The 16,098-nt window shown below is 39.7% G+C and overlaps 1 protein-coding gene across 1 annotated transcript in view; it reads right to left on the reverse strand.

The window, feature by feature from the left end:
- SLC49A4 (solute carrier family 49 member 4) overlaps positions 1 to 16,098 on the reverse strand; it is an 81,799-nt gene that overhangs the window by 49,460 nt on the left and 16,241 nt on the right. The window contains exon 3 of the mRNA XM_032150014.2: positions 471 to 736. Coding sequence (XP_032005905.1) covers positions 471 to 736 — 266 coding nt within the window. The remainder of the gene's footprint in view (positions 1 to 470; positions 737 to 16,098) is intronic.

Raw genomic sequence — 16,098 nt, forward strand, 5'->3', positions numbered from 1 at the left:
GAGAGTAGGAAATGAGGATAAACTGTAGATGATCAAGGTAAATAAGGTTACAGAACATGGCTAATAATGGAGAAACTACAAGGGAGAAAATGGGCTTAACATCTACCATCAGATAGATGTTTAACAAATGGTTATTGTCAGTCACGACGTTTTATATCCTGATAAGATATCTAGAGAGGACACAGAAAATGTGTTATACGGTGCTTAACTGTAAATAGATGAAAAGACTAAAATTAAGAAATAACCCTCCATGTGGCAATAATAAATTTAAAATTTAACTTCCTAGGAAGGGTGTTAAGTTTTAATTAAGCATCTCTATATCATATGACAAGGAATGCACAGTGTATGTAAATTTACATATTAGTCCTCTCAAGTATTTCATATGAAGGTATCTGTTATACAAAAAGTAGAGTGAAGATGATTGAGATAAAAGACAAAGTATAACAAGAAGAAAATAAACTTCAAATTACCTGCATATAACACAGCCTCTATGCGATCTTTAATATGCGCCCTGCTGCTCTCTGCAGCAAGAAGAGGTGATGTCCCATTGGGAGCTGGAACAACAAGTGGTCCAACTAAAAATGCACATGCTCCCCCAAGATAACTGAGCATTGATGCAATAGCTGTGGCTGTGGCCCTTTCATCTGCAGAAAACCACGTCGTGGAGAGAAATGGTGCTGCATTCATTACAGTTGGACCTGCCAATCCATTTAACATCTGTCCTCCATGAATTAATCTGGAATTTAAAAATTAAAAGGCTGTGAGGTATTTGAAACAGGCATTTTCTAAGACAAAAAGAAATGAGCCAAACAGCAGTTTTTAACTATGGCAATAAGTATACGTATCTGTAAAGAATATGACATGCCTAAAAGACATGTTGATTTACCTTCTAAAAAAGGTATGCTGACTCCCTATGAGGGAGATCAAACATAGTAATAGTTACCATTTATTCATTTCACAAATATTTACTGTGACCTATGATTTGTGCCACACATCAAAGTAAGTACTTCTTGTAAGTATTTAGAACCTTGCTTCATTTAGTTGTTATAACAACACTAAGTGGAAGCTATTATGATCCCCATTTACTGAGATGAAAAATCCTAGGTTTGGAAAGATTAAGAAACTTGCCCAAGTGCTGACAGGCAGAGATGAAGTTTAGATCCAGGTCTGATTCCAAAATCCATACTCCTTCTACTAGACTGCCACTCATTAACAGACCTACTAAATGCCACCAGCCTTATAGTTGAGCTCAACATTTCATACCCACTCTTTGCCAAATGGTGGAAATACAAAAAATGAAAGACTCATTAAAATATCTTCTAATAGAAAAGGTAGTTGAGGAACCGGAGGACCTGGGTTCCAGCTGAGCTCAGAGCTAGCCCTGAACAATACCTAACTTTGTGGGGTTCCATTTCTTCCCTCGTGAAATGAGATCAGTTTAAGCTGAATATGCATTTACGGAGCATCTGTTAGGTTAGGGTACTGTTAATGACAGGACCACTAAGTCCCTTCCAGTCCTCATACTCTAATTCTGACTTTAATTGTAAGGATTAATGAAAAGCAGTTTCTTTTTTCCATTCCATTTGTTCTCTTGCTGACCTTTTCCCAATATTCTACTTAGCACTCCTGTTCCTTGTCAACAAGGAACTCTCTTCTCCCATTACTCCCCCACCCCCAATATACATGTTCACATTTAAGAGCTGCCTTGAAGTAGAAAAGAGGCCAGAAGTCCAAAGGAAGCATAGACAAGAAAGGGAGACGTGTCAACCTCTCTTGCCCTGGAGGTAGAGGAAAGGGAAGGGACAGTACATGTGACATTTTCATGATATGAACTCATTTTTTCTTCTGCTTGTTTTGCTTTCTAAGCACTATGTGCGTCTCAAATCCTCTTTTTTTTTTTAAACTGCCATCTTAAGCCAATTAGAAAAAAAAGTTTGCTGAATGCAGAAGAGAAAAATAAACAGGCACATGGGGAGAGGAAGGGCCCTAATGTAGAAACAGAAGTGAGTGGGAAGTGAAATATGTGAATTAGGGCTGCCCATAGCTTCGTAATGTTGGAAAAATTATATGAAGGCAACATAGCTCCAAGTGTCATTGATATTACTAAATTTAAAAAACTCAAGACATTTAAATCTCTCTGTGTAAGGGGAATTATTTTCCAGATGACAGAAACGATTTAAACTGTTTACTTCCTCCAAAAGCCAGTAGAACCAAAGCTGTCCCACAGCAATTTTATTACAGAAATGTTCCAGCAATAACGTCATTAAGTGGTTTTAATCATTGCATGTGATGGCACAACAATGAGACAGTGTGTGATGACTCATAAAGTAACTGCTTTGATATTTGATACTTTTAATGAGGTATTAGACTCATGTCAACTAGAAGGCTTGGAATGAGTAAACTTTACTATGTCTAAAAATGTTAAGGGTAGAAGGAGAACATGGAAGAAATAAATCAAAAACAAAAAGACTGATAAGAAAGCAGGACTCCTGGCTGGGCACAGTGGCTCATGCTTGTAACCCCAGCATTTTGGGAGGCCGAGGTGGGTGGATCACTTGAGGCCAGGAGTTCAAGACCAGCCTGGCCAACATGACAAAACCCCACCTCCTCTAAAAATACAAAAATTAGCTGGGCATCCCAGCTACTCAGAAGGCTGAGGCACGAGAATCGCTTGAGCTTGGGAGGCAGAGGTTGCAGTGAGCAGAGATTGTGCCCCTGCACTACAACCTGGGCGACAGAGCGAGATTTTGTCTCAAAAAAAAAAGAAGGAAAAAAAAGAAAGGAAAGAAAAAGAAGAAAGGGAGGGAGGGAGGGAAGGAAGGAAGGAAGGAAGGAAAAAAGAGAGGGAGGGAGGGAAGGAAAAGAAAGAAAGGAAAGAAAGGAAAGAAAGAAAGAAAGAAAGAAAGAGAAGAGAAGCTCTTCAGAGTTAAGGTATAAAACTCAAATTATTGCCATGGCTTAACTCTTTGTTACCTCTCAGTGGAATCACAAATAGACTATTACCCAAGCAGCAGAGTCTGACCTAAGAGTCAGAGAATGTGTGAGTTTCAGATAATTTAAGGGCCACCCAAATCCAGTTTACTTGACTCTTAGACCAGAACATTTCTCACTACAATACAGTACGTATTAAAGTAGTATCCAAAGAAGGAATAGCACCAGGGACACTTCAGATGGGTTCTTGGTTTAAAGGTCCTTGAACTTGGGAGGCCAATCTAGGGCATATAAGTTATAGTAAAAAACCACCTCAGGAATTAAAATAAGCTTATGTGGTGTTGTAAAGTTACTCCAATTTTAGATAATTACATGCTTTTGCATTAAAAGTCATCATACACACACTCTTCATAAACAAGCTCAGTAGGAGAACTAGTTATCCTCTGAATTCATGAGAAACCTGGCAGGGAAACCCAGTCCCACTCCTCCCAGCACTTTGTAGTTTTCCAGAACTTAGTCCTGCTCCTTCTGACACTTATATCCTAGCGTCCCTCAGGGTTCAGCAGCTTCTAATGTGTTATAACTGGTCATAAGCACTGTTGTCCTGGGGACTGTGATGTTACAGTAATCTGTAATATCAAGATTTTCATGTTTGCCTGACACTATTTTCTACCACCTACCATTAAGAAACATCATTTCATGAAATAAATTTGTAAAAAGATATTTAAAAATAAAATTCTGCTTTATACATTAAGTCTAATTTTTCCATTTAATAGGAATGCAAATTAGAGTATATTTTTTCTGCAAAAATATTGCCCCTAGGACATCATAAAATCATATGAACATTACCATAACCTCTTTAAAATGATAATAAAGGAAATAAAATAATTATAAAATGGTAACTATGCATTTATTACTTAATTCAACAACCATATATTGAGTAGTCACCATGTGTTGGGTAGGCACTGTGATAGGCAAATGAGAATGTAAAATTAAAAAGCTAAAGCCCTTGCCCTTAAGAATCCCTAAAAGTACAGTGATACCAGCACTGTAGCAGGAATATAAAGAAAAAGAAGGCAATAGTCAGGCCTGGCCCTATACTTATGCTGCCTATGACAAGAGTACAGATGGAGGTCTCTGCATGTCCTTCTTCTCTTCTGACGTCTGGCCCTGGCCTATATATCAAGGCTTTGCATATACGCATGTGGAGCTGAAGGTCCAACTCCATCTAAGCTCCAACTATCCCCTCCAAACAGCTGCCCCTTAGCTATCCCTTAGGCCTAGGAAGTACACAGCAGGGATGCAGCCTACTCTTGGAAGAGCAGGCCTGGGAAAGAGGCTTGTTGTAAGGCCTGTTTCTGGGGTCTTGTGTAGCTAGTGCATAAGACTAGAGGGTAGAGGGCAGGGTGTGCACATCCCCTTGGCCCTATGAAATCCTCACCCCACATGGAAGGGCAAGGCTGAAAGAAAGCCAGAATGGGACACCCTCAGGCATGGAATCCAGGACAGGGACTCTATGGCATGGTTTAAAGTGGTACTGGCAACACAGTGGGGAGGTGGAGGACGGATGGTCTGGAGAACCGTTAAGGTAATACAATATATATGGCCAGGAGAAGGGGTGGATACTGGAGGGCACCAATAACTCTGTACAAACATCCAATATGTGGCTAATATAGGCCAGAAGCTAAGAAAAGCAGTCTGAGCTGAGAAATATAAGTTGTAGGTGGATTGGGCTGGGGAAGAAACACTGGAGAATAACAACATTTTAAAAATAGAGGAATGGGAGTCGAGCAAGATGATTGAGAAGGAGCCATTATAAGGCAGAAAAAAAGTAAAAGAGTAAAGACTGGTATCACGGCAACTAAGGAGAGACGAGTTCCAAGAACATAAGAGCGAGTGGTCAACATCACATCAAACAGAAAGATCATTTATGATAACTGAAATGTAACCACCAGATTCAGCAAAGAAGAGGTCATTTGTGGTCTGAGTAGAAGCAGTTTCAGTAGAGTGTTCAGCATGGAAGTCAGACTCATGAGGAAATCGAAATCTAGATTTAGACTATTTCTAGAAGAAACAGATGCAGGAATAAAAATTAGGTATATAAGCTTAGCGAAGTGAACTGAAAAGAAAAAACATCCAGCTTAAATGAAGAGTCTGAACTAAAAAGTCTCTCCACTTTCACACATTAAAAGATAAAATGCAACTCACAATTATCCTAATGCTTTCTAAGCACTTATGAAAGAAGCTGGCTTTCAGAAACTAATACCTACTGATCTGGGCTGACTATTAAAAACGACAAAGAAAAACGAAAGAGGGGGATTCACAATCTTCAGTATAGTGAAGTCAACCACACGGTTTAATATTAATGTCTGTCATCATTACATGCCTCAGTTTTGTTTTGCTAGGTAAAAGTTAAGGTCCTTGTAGGTCAGGATCATGGCGGCAGTCCCCACAGGCCTCACTCCCATAGCGCTAAGGCAGTGTGGATGCTCTTGGGAACTCACAGACTGGGCCCAGTACAGGGATGCGCAGTCACTGAAATATGCAACTAAACTGCGTTTTCAAAACTTCACAAAGTTATCCAAATGCATACATCAGATCAGTTCTGTTGATAAATTTTAACAAGTTTAAATTCAGTAATACAAAAAACAAGATGACTAACAAATATTCTCAAAATAAAGCTTAAAAAAAGATGTTTTAGGGTGTTTTAAAAGCAAGGCCAACGTGACATAACTGTCTCAAGCACAGTGGACTTGGGAAGGGTGGGCAGAAGTTAGGAGTGTGAGGAGGCAGTTTTGTCTTCTGGGCAATAAGCTCTGGAGCAGAAAGGCAGTTGTCCAGTAATGGACTAGTTAATTCAAGGGGTCTGACTCTTGCTTCCTTACCTGAAACTCCACACCTGATGAAAGCAGGTGCATCCTCACCGTTAATGGACTGCATTTCTCTTGCACCTCTGCAGGTCAAGCTATGAGAGATCTGTCAGGAAGCAGATGTGTGCCTCCTCCTTCAGCCCAGTCTCCTCATACTGACTCCTTAACTCTCTCCTGTTTCTCCATCCACCTCCCAACCCATGGCCTCCAACTCCCTTTTCTTCCCTCCTCTCTGAAGTCTTTCTCCTTTTCCCTTTTTTTCCTCCTTACCTAGCCTCTGTCTACTTCTGGAGCCTGGCTCATCCCGTCCCCACAAGCCAGATGGAAAAGTGGATGAGAGAGGGTGTATTAGTCCATTCTCTGCTGTTAATAAAGACATACCTGAGACTGAGTAACTTATAAAGAAAAAGAAGTTTAATGGACTCACAGTTCCACATGGCTGGGAGGCCTCAGAATCATGGTGGAAAGTGAAGGAGGAGTAAAGGCATGCCTTACTTGGTGGCAGGCAAAACAGTGTGCGCAGGGGAACTGCCCTTTATAAAACCATCAGATCTCACGAGACTCACTATCACAAGAACAGCAGCATGGGGGTAACCACCCCTGATTCAATTACCTCCCACCAGGTCTCTCTCACAACACGTGGGGATTATGGGAACTACAGTTAAAGATGAGATTTGGGTGGGGACACAGCCAAACAATATCAGAGGGGAACTTCTCCTGCACTGGCAGAGCAGGGATGGTAGAGACGAGGGAGCGAGACCTGGTGCTACCCACTAGCATCAGCACTGCTGAGACTGCTAGCCTGTGGCAGGAATAGGAGAGGACCCAGCCAGGCTCAGCCCCAGGTGCGCTGCAGAGTCCCACTGCCCACAATTAGTGCCCCTGCCCACAGAGGACAATGCCTGCAGGGGCACGTGGGATCGCGCTGGTGCACAGCTGCATTTCTTTCTATATCATTCAATTGACTATAGCTTTTCAGACAAATGCCAATAGCTGAAGTTCAAATTGAAGATCTACAGTTCACATCTTCTAATGTACTTGACATTTTAGCTTGCATTTAATACTCTGGTGTCCTAACCTTTTGCTTTCTGATATCCTGGAAGAAATACCTATGACTCCTAAATTATTTCTACTTAAATAATATGATGTTTTAGAATTAAAATCTTTAGAGCTGGAAGTGACTTCAGACCTCACCTAGATAACCCAACCCCTTCCAGAAAGTTAATAACACATGTAAAATCACATTTATAATTTTATAACTTTCCTTTCTTTAAAAAGTATTGGAGGGAGCTCCAGTCATACAACTAGCTAATGGCTTAGCCAGAACTAGAAATCAAAATTATAGCTAATTTCATCAGTCCACAAATCTCTACTCTCTCACATGATCCCATTCTGTAGGTTCTCTGTTAATAATAAAAAAAACTACTGATTGTTAAGAAAATCCAATGTTCCTTAAATCCAAAGGCACACAGTACAGAATATTTTTATTCTGTTCATAAACCTACTTTATAAACCTCTAGTTTATTATGACTAACATTGATGCTAACATTCGAGTTGGCTTTTTCGAAATCTGGCAGATACTTCCTCAGTGCTATTCTAGTATACAGAATTTGAATTTTATATATTTTTAATATGAAGTAATTTAGAATACATAAAAATACTTACCTCCAAAACTCAATATGTCAATAGTTCAGAAACTTTCTCCCAATTCCTAATTATGCCATATCAAACTAAACTCTTAGCTCATATTCTTTAAAAAAAAAAAAAAAAAAAAAAAAAAAAAAAAAAACCTTTTAAAAAAAGTCATGTGTTTACAGGATTTTTTTTGATGTTGAAAATGGCAAAAGTGCTGGAAATAGTTTTCCTTTATTTAGCCCAAGAAAAGGTGGGCAACAAAAAGGGTTAGAGATGTTATGAATTAACTACAGGAAAAAGGAAGACAGGAAAAGAGAAATAGAGGTGATGGTGGAAAAGTAATGAGCCTTTCAAAAACTTTGGTATCACAGCCTCAGTTTTCTTTCATAAAAATCTATTTTATTTTTGTATCCTTTATTAATTTTGGTCAACAATGATTCAATTAAAAATATCTATTGAGTAGCTGCTATGGTCAAGGCATCTGCAGCTAGGCACTAAAGGGAATATGAAGATGAGCATTACAGTCTTGGCCCTAAAGAAGCTTTTAATAACTTATCAAGTACCAGCTATAGAAAATACATAAAAAAATACAGTGAAAATAATATTAGATTAGCTATCACAGGGCTTAGCTTCTAGTCTTAGCTAAATTTATTAACCATATAATCCTTAGTAAATCACATTCTCTTTCTGTTTCAATTTCTCCAAAGATACTTTCTATCTCACAGGATTTTTTTTTTTTTTTTTTTTTTTTTGAGGCAGGGTCGTGCTCTGTCTCCCAGGCTGGACTGCAGTGGCGCGAAGGCAGCTCACTGCAGCCTCGACCTCTGGGCTCAAGTGACCCTCCCACTTCAGCCTCTCAAGTAGCTGGGACTACAGGCACACACTACCACACCTAATTTTTAAATTTTTTGTAGAGACAGGGTCTTGCTATGTTACCCAGGCTAGTCCTCCTGGCCTCAAGTGATCCTCCTGCCTCGGCCTCCTAAAGTGCTAGGATTATAGGCATAAGCCACAGAGGCTGGCCTCTCACAATTTTTTTTTTTTTTGGGGGGGATGGAATCTCACTCACTCTGTTGCCCAGGCTGGAGTGCAGTGGTGTGATTTCAGCTCACTGCAACCTCTGTCTCCTGGGTTCAAACTATTCTCCTGCCTCACCTCCTGAGTAGCTGGGACTACAGGCACACCCCACCATGCCTGGCTAATTTTTATATTTTTAGTAGAGACGGGGTTTCACCATGTTAGCCACGCTGCTCTTGAACTCCTGGCCTCAAGCAATCCACCCACCTCAGCCTTCCAAAGTGCTGGGATTACAAGTGTGAGCCAACAAGCCCGGTTTCTCTCACAAGATTTTTATTAAGGTCATATACAATAATCTCTCAGCAATGCACAGGGGAAAAATGGCCTTAGTCCTGGTCTGAGAGATGTCTACCTCCCCTCATTTTGTTTCATTCCTTGTTTCTTGTCACATAACTTTTATTTTGTCTTTTTGTTTAAAAGTACATATTAATACATATTCATAGTAGAAAATTTTGAAAAGAAATGCATAAAGAAGAAAAAAATCATCTATAAATGGAATACCCCAATTCAGACAACCACTACTAATATTTTGATTTTCCAGTCTTTCCTTCTTTCAGTTTTTTCCCTAATGCATCTCTCACTCTCTCGATCAATCAACACTTAATCATACATAGGTAACCACAGATACTATACTGAATATACAGCTTATGCACTAAGTCATTTTATGGTCTATCAAGGATTTTCTCATTTCATTATTCTTTATAATAATTGTTCACGGTTTTGTGATATTGTATTATACAGATATATAAAGTCTCATTTAACCATTTTCCTAAAGTTGGACAGTTGTTTCCAACAACTTATTTGCTAATATTAATAATGCTGGTGTGACAATCTTTGCATGTGAATATTAGCTACTTTCAAAATTATTTATTTAGGTTCAGTAAGTTAAAATGTGTGAACACTCTAGATCTTAGGAAATATACTCGCAAACTGTTTTTCAGGAGGGTTAGCAGTACTTTACATTCCCATCAGTAGTAGCTGAGAGTGTCTGCTTCATCAGCATAGAGCATCACTATTTAAAGATACACGCACACTGGGTAAGGTGGTGCATACCTGTAATCCTAGCACTTTGGGAGGCCAGGGCAGGTGGATCATTTGAGCCCAGAGTTTGAGACCAGCCTGGGCAACATAGTGAAACCCTGTCTCTACCAAAAAAAAAAAAAAAAAATTAGCTGCGTGTGGTGGCACATGCCTATAGCTTCAGGTACTTGTGAAGCTCAGGTAGGAGGATTGCTTGAGCCCAGGAGATCGAGACTGCAGTGAGCCACAATTGCCTGGGCGACAGAATGAGACTCTGTCTCAAACAAAAAACAAAGAAAACAATAATAAATAAAAATACACACACACATACACACTCTCTCTCTCTCTCTCTCTCACACACACGTGCAAAACTTGGTGATTAGTTTCCTAGCCCTGTTATAACAAATTACCACAAACTTAGTGGTTAAAATAATACAAATGCGCCATCTTACAGTTCCATAAATCAGAAGTCCAACATGGGACTCTAGGGCTAAAATCAAGGTGTTGGCAGGGCTGGGTCCCTTTCAAGAGGCTTTAGAAGAGAATCTGTTTCCCTGATTTTCCAGCTTGTAGTGGCTGCCGGCATTCGTTGGCTCAGGGCCCCCTTCCTCTCTTTTCAAAGGCAGCAACTGCAGTTGCTGGAAAAGGCAAGAAAACATTTCTCTGACTTCTTCTTCCTCAAATCTATCAACCTCTCTCTTTATGATTTTCCTTTATCTTCATGCTTGGAAAAAATATCTTTCCCATGTGGAGATCAGATAAATACCCCCATATTTTGTTTCTCAGCTAAATATCTAACCATTTCATTTATTTGAATTTATTTTGATACATCATATGACATGAGGATACAAAATGGTCTTTTCCTCCCAAATAGGTAGCCAATTTGCCTGTGGTAGAGACCCCAGGGTCATTCTGTTTTCCTTTTAGTTACAGAGGACCTTAAGTTTTTGCAGGAGTAAAAGCGGCCCTGACAGATAGCTGAGGCCTTGTTATTACTAAGTTCAGGCCAATGAGATTAGAGCAGGAGGACCTCAAGGTCACCTCCATGAAGACAGAACTGTTCTCCCTGCTCTGCTTCTTCATGTGGGTACAATGTGACCACTGTGCTGATGAACTGGCTGTTGACTATACTGTCAAGGTCATCTCCCTGGGGAGAAGGTTACAAGATAGAGGGAACTCAGGTCCCTAGACAACCTCGTAGATCAGAACTGCTACCTGCTCTGGCCCACCTGCTTACTCTGGACTAATAATAAGAAAGAAATAGTGTCTCGCTTGAACCATGCTATTTTGAGATCTCCTCATTATAGCAACTTAAATTGTCCTCTAATTGAGAAATTAGCTCAAGAATTGGGGTGCTGCATTCACAAAGGCACAACGTATTGGCAATGACTTAGTGGTCAGGCTGTAGGCAGAAAAGGCAGGTGACCTGTGGCCGCGGCAATACCACTGCTTGTGATGACCTGGGATTTGCTGGAAAAAAAATCAGAACATTACTCTGTGTTTCTTGCCCCTTACTGAGTTTAGGATGGCACAAGAGAGATATAAAGAATTAGCTGGTTTGTAAGCAGAGATGGAAGGGATAAGAGCTCTGCTAAGGGAGTTTCTCTGCCTGAGGCCTGCAATATAAATTTAATGAGAATCCAGAAATCTGAAGCCTCAGGTTGCTTCTGAATCCAAATGGCAAGAAATAAAATGTGCTTCAGAGCCAGTCTAGCAGCAAAAATTAGGTTAAGGGTGATATTTTCCTTCCTACGCCTACGTTTTTCAGATGGCATCAAGGTGGCTACCACTAAATTGAGAAAATCTGGGATGGGTACCCAAGCTGGTAAAGGAAAGAGGAGATTCAACAGGTATAAGAACCATAAGCAGAAGGAGAAATATTTTGGCATGGCTACATTTCCATGGAACTTACCTGATGTAAATAGATCAAAAGACTATTAAGCATTTGAGGGAAGCATATTGCCAAGATACTACAAAACACTTCTACCAAGGTTTAAGACTGCTTGATCCCTAAAGTAATCTTCAGGTTCCCAAATCAGCATCAAGCAGAAAGTGAAACATCCAACAACCACTTCAGGCGTGGTCACGGGGAATAATGAACAAAAAAAGAGCCTTCCAGAGGACAAAGCCAAAAGCCACAAACAATAATCAAAGAAATTACTCTCAGAAAGCCACAAAGATCTGACAGAGCCCAGAGATTCTGGATTTTGAGTTGGATGCACTAATTGGACAGGACTTTGAGTTTTCTCCATTGAGGAAGGATGAATATGTTCTCTGCATGGGAAGAGGGGAGCGCATGGACACATGGAGGCATCTGACAGCAGAGACTCCTGTCTCCACCTATTTATTCTCCCTTTCTTTGTTTTGGCATGGCATCCTTGAGTTTAACTTCATACATTGCTGCTGAGCTACTTTTCCAACCTCTCTTCCAGATCCATGTGGCCAAGTTTTAAGTCTGCAACCAATGAGATATGGCTAGAAATGACACAAACAGGCCAGACGTGGGGGCCCACATCTGCAATCCCAGCACTTTGAGAGGCCGAGGCAGGCAGATTACTCGAGGCCAGGAGTTCAAGACAAGCCTGGCCAACATAAATAACCCCATCTCTACTAAAAACACAAAAATTAGCCAGGCATGGTAGCAGGTGCCTGTAATCCTAGTTACTTAGGAGGCTGAGGCAAGAGAATTGCTTGAACTTGGGAAGTGGAAGTTGTAGTGAGCCAAGATCATGCCACTGCACTCCAGCCTGGGTGACAGAGTGAGACTCCGTCTCAAAAAAGAAAAAAAAAAGAAAAAAAAAGAAGATGCAGTCACCTGCCTTGGATATCCCACTTCCCCTCCTGTGGGCTAGAATGACAGCATAATACAGACAATAATATCACCCTAGGAGATGCTGGAGCAACAACACAGAAGGGGCTTAGGTCCTGGAGGACCTTTCAGAACAAAGCTGCCTACTTCCCCTGAATAGCCCACTATCGTTTAGACCAGGCGTGTCCAATCTTTTGGATTCCCTGGGCCACACTGGAAGAAGAAGAACTGTCTTGGGCCACACATAAAATATACTAACACGAATGACAGCTGATGAACTAAAAGAAAAAAAAAAGTCATACAAAAAAATCTCATGTTTTAAGAAAGTTTACAAATTTGTTTTGGGCCACATTCGAAGCCATCCTGGGCCGCACGCATGCCACAGATTGGACAAGCTTGGTTTAGATTGTTCCTTGAGAGAAAAATGAACTTCTACCTTATTGAGCCTCAATATTTTTGGTTTCTTTGTTACACAGCTCAGTCTGTACTTTACTGATACTAACATATACATATGCTGTCAATAAATGTTGACTGTTGAATTATAAATTTAAATGATGAAATCTGAGAATCAACAATTGTTAGCCATGTCTACTATGTCCATTTTTCTATTCAATTTTCAAAAATGTTCATGTTACTTATAAGTTATCTATTATATTTGCAACACATACTTCTCCCAGTTTGCATTTTAATTTTATAATCTGTTTTGAAGCATAAAGCTGGAAAATGTTGTCAAAATGTTAGCCTAACTCTAACCTGAAAACCCAAATCACAAATCTTTCCCTTTGTGATTTGTGTTTGTTTTCGTTTTTCAGACAGGGTCTTGCTCTGTGGCCCAGGCTGGAGTGCAGTGGTGCAATCTAGGCTCACTGTAATCTCCGCCTCCCAGGTTCAAGTGATTCTCATGCCTCAGCCTCCCGAGTAGCTGGGATTATAGGAATGCGCCATGCCTGGGTAATTTTTGTATTTTTAGTAGAGACGAGGTTTCACCATGTTGGCCATGCTGGTCTTGAACTCCTGGCCTCAAGTGATCCACCTGCCTTGGCCTCCTAAACTTCTGTGGTTACAGGTATGAGCCACCACTTTCATTGTTTTTATGCTTGGGAAATAAAGCAATGTCTTTAAGATTCATTTTCCCTTATCCTGTCTCATTTTAAATACACAGCTCTCCAATCCATCAGGAATATGTTTTAATGCATGGTGCAAAGTAAGGATTCATTTTTTTAAACTAATATGTAATGAATTTGCAAAAATACATAAACTTCTATTTAATAAAATACGATTTTTCAAATAATCCTACTGATTTTTTTAATTACATGTTAAATTGTTATCAATATCTGCCTCTAGCATATTTTGTTCCTCTAATCATTTTGTTGCAGATAAAGTTTTAACTGTTTGTCCCTTTGGTTATTAAGGGGAAAACAAATCTAAGATCCTTATTTCAAAGAAAAGAATAAACATTTGCAATAGATTTTGAATATATCCTTAATAACTTTCAACTCAGTCTACTTTGAAAATTCTATCCATTCATGATTGTGATGATATACAGGAGGGAGGGAGAGGATTATGAGCAGGAAGGGGCATGCAGGAGACTTCTGGAGTCTGGGCTGACTGCTACATGGGTAGCATGGGTAGTCTGACGGCTACATGGGTATCAGTCTGATGATACACATGTATGTTTTATATACTTCTCTGTATGATGCACTGAACAAGAAAGAAGTCAATAAAAAATTCATAAATGACATGGCCCTTGGAAAAAATGTCTCAGAAATAACATATTTCAAAAATAACAAAAAGGTTAAAAAAAGAATTTTCCAAAACTCTAAAGACAATTTTACACATCCCCCCCTTTTTTTTTTTTTTTTGAGACAGAGTCTCGCTCTATCGCCCAGGCTAGCGTGCAGTGCTGCAATCTCAGCTCATTGCAACCTCCACCTCCCAGATTCTCCTGCCTCAGCCTCCTGAGTAGCTGGGATTACAGGCAAGTGCCTCCACGCCCGGCTAATTTTTGTATTTTTAGTAGAGACTGGGTTTCACTATGTTGGCCAGGCTGGTCTTAAACTCCTGACCTCAGGTGATCTGTCTGCCTTGACCTCCCAAAGTACTGGGATTACAGGCATGAGCCATCATGCCCTGCCTTTACACACCTTTTGACTCCCTTTTTTTCCCTCTTAAATGCTTATCATGACTGGGTATCTTTTCTTACAAATCTTTCTTATCTGAAGTCCATCTGACCACTATGCAGAAATAGTCATGAGTTTTACTTGCCTTGAGTTGCCTTGAGTTTTAAGAGTCAAATTAAGGCAAATATATTTATTAAATAAAGACTAATCCTTAATCTGCTTTAAAATAAGACATTAAATGTATTGTGTGATTATACTGTAGGATGGACAAGCATAAAGCTATTTGTTTAATCGATTACTATTTAAAGTGAAGATGTTCTCAAATTTAAATGAGTGTAAGACTAGGGAATAGGAAAGTAGTTCTTAAATTTAAATGAGTATAAGACTAACTAAAAGAGCTTGTTAAAACTGCTCATTCTCAGGGTTCACTCAAGAGCCTAACTAAGTGGGACTGGCTTGGGGCCCAGGGATCTGTATTTTAATAAGCAGGTAGTCTGTGAATTATATTTTAGAAGACACTGATATAGGGGAATCTGAATCTTCTGTATTTTACTGAGAAGAGTCTTACTTCTTAAATCTACCAATTGCTCATTTTTACATCAAAAGATTTACATTTCTATGCTGGGCAAATTTATATATAACCCTTCCTTCTCTTTACTTTTCTTATTATTAAGGCTCTGAGGTGGTGATTTTAGTTTTACTTAGCTAGTGCTTTCAGTTAAAAAGGTAATACAGGCTGGATGCAGTGGCTCACACCTGTAATTCCAGCACTTTGCGAGGCTGAGGTGGGAGGATCACTTGAGCCCAGAATTTGAGACTAACTCAGGCAAAATAGTGGGACTCTGTCTCTACAAAAAATTTAAAAACTAGCCAGGTGTGATGGCACATGCCTGTAGTCCCAGCTACATGGGAGGCTGAGGCAGGAGGACCCCTTGAGCCTAGGAGTTTGAGGCTGCAATAAGCTATGATCACACCACCACACTCCAGCCTGGGCAACAGAGTGTCTCCAAAAAAACAAACAAACAAAAAAGGTAATACATGCCCATGGTAAAAATATTCCCAAAAGTAGTAAAAAATAAAAAGTAAATGTCCTTTCCGCCTCAGACTTCTATTCCTCAGATGCTCTTCCCAGAAAAAACAAATGATACCTTTCCCATTTTTTTTCTAAGAACACACTAAACATAATATTCTAAAGTTTGCCTTTTAACTCAACAATATATTTTGGAGATATTTTCATATTAGCACTTATAGGACTTTTACTTCCTTTTCACAGTGCAATATGATTCCATGATATACTGCATCATAATCAGTTCTCTGCTGAAGGCATTTGGGTTACATCCAGCCTTCTGCTATTACAAGCAAAGCTGCACAAACATGGTAATTCTTGCAAACTGATAGAGCTTTATATGTGGGCTAATTTTCTATAAGTGCAAATATAGGTGTAGGTTAAAGGACATGTATATTTGAATCTGGTAAATACTGCCAAAGTGCCCTCCAAATAGAATGATGCCCCAAACTGCTCACACATCAGCAGTGCCTGTTTTTCCCCACATCTCAGGCATAGCACATTATCAATTTTTTTCATCTTTGCCAGTAAATAGACATCTGTCTGCTATTTTAATTTTCATTTATTTAA

The sequence above is a fragment of the Hylobates moloch genome, unplaced genomic scaffold, assembly GCF_009828535.3.
Source record: "Hylobates moloch isolate HMO894 unplaced genomic scaffold, HMol_V3 SCAFFOLD_4, whole genome shotgun sequence".
In the NCBI taxonomy this organism is placed as follows: domain Eukaryota; kingdom Metazoa; phylum Chordata; class Mammalia; order Primates; family Hylobatidae; genus Hylobates; species Hylobates moloch.